This window comes from Alligator sinensis, unplaced genomic scaffold, assembly GCF_000455745.1.
Source record: "Alligator sinensis unplaced genomic scaffold, ASM45574v1 scaffold14_1, whole genome shotgun sequence".
Lineage (NCBI taxonomy): Eukaryota > Metazoa > Chordata > Crocodylia > Alligatoridae > Alligator > Alligator sinensis.
In genome coordinates this window covers 262261-266308 of record NW_005842709.1, presented here as the reverse complement: position 1 = coordinate 266308, position 4048 = coordinate 262261, and the positions used below count along the sequence as shown (strand labels likewise).

At 46.0% G+C, this 4048-nt stretch overlaps 1 protein-coding gene across 4 annotated transcripts in view; it reads right to left on the bottom strand.

The window, feature by feature from the left end:
* Positions 1-747: 747 nt before the first annotated feature.
* DND1 (DND microRNA-mediated repression inhibitor 1) overlaps positions 748-4048 on the bottom strand; it is a 19724-nt gene continuing 16423 nt past the window's right edge. For all 4 annotated transcript variants that reach the window (XM_006034148.1, XM_006034146.2, XM_006034147.1 and 1 more), the window contains exons 4-5: positions 2624-3043; positions 748-2005 (exon numbers count right to left, since the gene is read on the bottom strand). In XM_006034148.1, the coding sequence (XP_006034210.1) occupies positions 1989-2005; positions 2624-3043 (437 nt within the window). In that variant the 3' untranslated portion in view covers positions 748-1988. The remainder of the gene's footprint in view (positions 2006-2623; positions 3044-4048) is intronic.

Below are 4048 nucleotides of genomic sequence, written 5' to 3'. Positions count from 1 at the left end.
GAGGGTGTTTGAATATGGCTCACCGGCCCACTGGGTGATAAGAAGTTCATGATCCAGCCCCACATGCAAAAAGGCTGGACACCCCTGGCTGCAACCCCAGGTCAGGACTGGCGAGAGCCACAGCAGCTATCTGACTCCTGCTTTGTACTCTACTTCAAGACAAGACCCCACCCCATGTCAAGCGAGGAGTGGAAGGACCTCATCTTGAATGAGAGTACATACCATGGTATCTTCCACATAAGCCTCCAGTTCAGTTACATTACTGCTGTATTTCAAGTACAGCACTGCTCCTGGCCAGGGACTCATTAAAAGGGAGGTAAGAAGAAGTTTAGCTTCCCTCTTCAGAATGCTGAAAGGTCGAGTGATAGAACAAAAATGGGGGGGGATAGAAGGAAGATCAAGGTAGGAGCCACCCTGGATTGTGCAGATGGACTGGCTTTTGCTTTAAAGAAAGCAAAATACCGCCCACTGCCAGCCAGCCAATGTGTAGCTTCCAAAGAATTTGCATGAGGGTGATGGCAGCAGCTGCCGCTGCCCTTGGTCAGCAGCTAGTAAGCCTGTAGGCTTAGCCTCTGTTCCACAAGATGGAGTAGAAGGCATGCAAACCCAAGCCAAACTTGTACCAAAAGGCAGAATCCATTCTACCTAAGGGAGTCCCAGACGCTGTTTCCTGGTATGTTAGCAGTAAAGGAACCAACAAAGCACACCACACTTCAAAAAGATGACAACGTGATCTAGAAATTGCCTTCCAGGTTACTTTAATACAAACCTCTGATGATTCAGAGTGAATAGTTGAAGGGGACTCATTCATATGCAGCTGCATGCATTATAGGAGCCATTGGGGAGTAGCTGGAATAGACCACAAGTGCCATTACCTTACAGCTCCTAGGTCATAAATATTTTGTTTCATTAGAAAGGTGATCAGACTTTTTTTTTTTTTTTTTGTTAAAAAGCAGTTCAATCACCGCATTGAACATAACCCTGCCATTCAAAGCACAAGGTGCAGGGATCCCTTTTATATCCTGCTCATGGCTCAGCTTAGTCAACATGCATGCCTGAAAAAAACAACAAAAAAAACCTCCTAGAGACCCCTGGACACTTCTAACGCCAACAGTTTGGGCCTGGACTCTTCCTAGGAGGGCTGACCAGGAAGCAGGCAGTATTTCAGGTGGCATTTCCCATTCAGAGTACAGTGCCTTCACCTTCTTCATCTGCAGGACATCAGTCCAATCCTATTGGTCCAAAGTCAGAAGAAAACTCAAAACATCTAAAATAAACAAAGCTTTCAACAGAATTAGTCAAACTATATAAAAACAAGCCTAGGGAAATGTTCAGGCAGGAATTTAAAACAGAACAATCTTTAACCTCCATGATTAAGGGAGGGAAGTAGCGCCTTGATCAGAGCTTCTGTGGGGTTGCAGTCCCTCCCGGGAACACTGGCCCTGGGCTCCCCATTTCAGCAAGGTTAGATAAAATCAAGTCTACACAGTCTCATGCAATGAACTGTTCAAGCCTCTCCCAAACCATAGAACAAACACCACACACTTTGAGATGGAAAATGACCCCCCCCACCACACTGAACTGGGCAGCTTTTTCTCCTCTTTTATGGCCTAGCATACATTGCCCCTCCAATATGCGAATTAAAAGTGCTACATGCTGCCCCCATCCTCTGGCTTGATCAGTTCCTCTGAGCAAAGCTGGAGCAGAGACAACACAGACACTAAACCTAAACAATGTATGCATAAAACAAACACCCTGATGGGACAAAAAACAAAAAACCCAACAACAAGAAACTTAGTGATTAAGGAGGCAGGAGTAGCCTCCTCAAAGAATGACTGTGTTCCCGTCTTGTAAGACCAGCTTACAAAACAAGTTTGAAATAAACAGCAGCCTCTTGCAGCACATCCCCACACCGAAGCGGTCAGCTTGCTCCTACAGGGTCACAGGAGCAGAAAAGGAAAGCATGAAGTTCTGTAGAAGCAGTCAGCCTAAAACAGTGGGCAGCCTGTTGGGGAGAGAAAATAAAGTGTAAAGCCATTTGCTCCTACAGGAGTGATGCAAATCAGAAAATCCCAAAGTCTTCCCTTATCTCTGTATGACTACTCTTCCCAAAAGCAGCATTTAACCAGCCACTTGAGCTCAGTTTCCCCCCTCCCCGCCTGTACCAGGTACTTTCCAACATCTCATTCCTGCGTGTCTTTTTAGTCCAAAGCATCCTGGGATAGTAGGGATGCCCCATCCCAGAGGGCTAGCAAAAAGGCACTATTGAAATTTTCATGCCTCTCCTCACCCCACCACTCCCCACAATAGCCAGCAATCCCCCTCTTGAGGGGAAAGAATCTTTCTGTGATAAGCTGTTACAAGTTACTGTGGTCTTTTTCCAGACTTCCCCCAAGCTTTTACAAACACATTTCCCACATTGTCTCACAACAGTTTAAGTCTTTCACATGTGCTAATATGCAGCCCTTGCAGGGAAAGGTCAGCAATCCCTTTATACCCCAGTGGAAGGAACATGCAGGAGTGACTAAGCTTGTCATTAAAGTGAAAATAAAATCCCTGAATTTTTCACTGCCCTGAGCAGAATGTGTATGCACGTGCCCCACAAGGCTGTGTAAGGACTCACCTAAAGTTTTGAGTACTTGAAATGCTGCAGCGTTCTTGGCTTTTTCATGTTCACCCAAGCCAGACTGGTCTGGCTTGATCCATATAAATCCACGGAAAGGGGAGGGATAGCCTGGAATCACCACCTGGTACCAGAACCTCATCCAGCCATCAGGATTCACTTGGACACATTTAGTCAGATACACAGGTTCCCCCAGCTGCTGCTTCTTGCACAAAGCACTGAGGTAATCCAACATGCTGGAGAGCGGCACATGCAAGGGGGAAGGCACTGGGCCATCAGGCCTCTGGCTCGAAGCACCACCATCACAACCAAGCTTCAAGCCTTCAGAGGAGGTTTTCCCCAAGCTGTTACGGAGCTTCTGCTTCATCTCTGGTTTGAGCCAGTCCACATGAATTTCTTCTCCATGTAGATCCAAATTACCTGTGTAGAAGGGGACTCTAGTTTCAGTGCATCTGCACCTGCCCTCCTGAGGTACATCCATCCATCTGCTTAGTGCTCAGGAAGAGCAAGGTGAAGACAAGATGGGACAAGACTGCAGAAGTCTCATGTACCCCCTCTCCCCCCACATACACAAGAACCATGCAACTCTGGAGTTGGCTTTATGCTAATCCAATGGGTAGAGAATACCATCTTTAGACCCAGCTTGTAGGGGAAGCTACCCCAATCCCAAACTCAAAGTGAGGGAACAGCAACTAGTTAGTTGACAGTTCAGACCACTCATTTCTTCTCTTAAGAGTTCTTGCCACTGGCAATTTGGCATGATCATGACACCAGTCACTGAGATAATACCAATAGAACTGCATAGAAAGAGGCAAGATGGTTCAAATGTTGCTATTTTAGAAGAGCGATACTGGTCCTATCAGAGGGATTTTACAGATCAGTAACTAAGGCAAACATTAGTCCCAAATTAGTGCTCTAAGGGCACAGACATACAATAATCAAACCATTGCAAGGTCAGTGATTGGCAATGTTTTCACAACTGTCACAGTTCAGAAGTATTTGCATGTACACTGCCAAGTGTTCCAAGTAGAATGGTCATTTTTCAGACATTGCAGAGCTACTGAACTGTCTCCAGTGGAAAGTGCCTGGAGTTTCCCCATGATTTCCCTGGAGCAGTTACTCTCAGCCAGGGTGCCATGAGATCCCTTCAAAAGGTGCTGCATGGTGCCACAGTGTTAGCACAATTAAGTTTACAAAACATGATTCACAAGATAAACCCAGAGAATTCAAATGCAAAAACTACAGCTATGGGTTTCCAAGTTCTTTGCAACAGAAACTTTTAGGGGTGCACCAATAGAGAATTTAGGCACCAATACAAATATTTAAGGAGGCATATCGGCTGATACTGATCTACTAGAGCTGCCATCAGCTGGTAAATCTGGTGTGGTAGAAGAGGAGGGGGGAGGGAAGGGGCTTGGGGGGGAT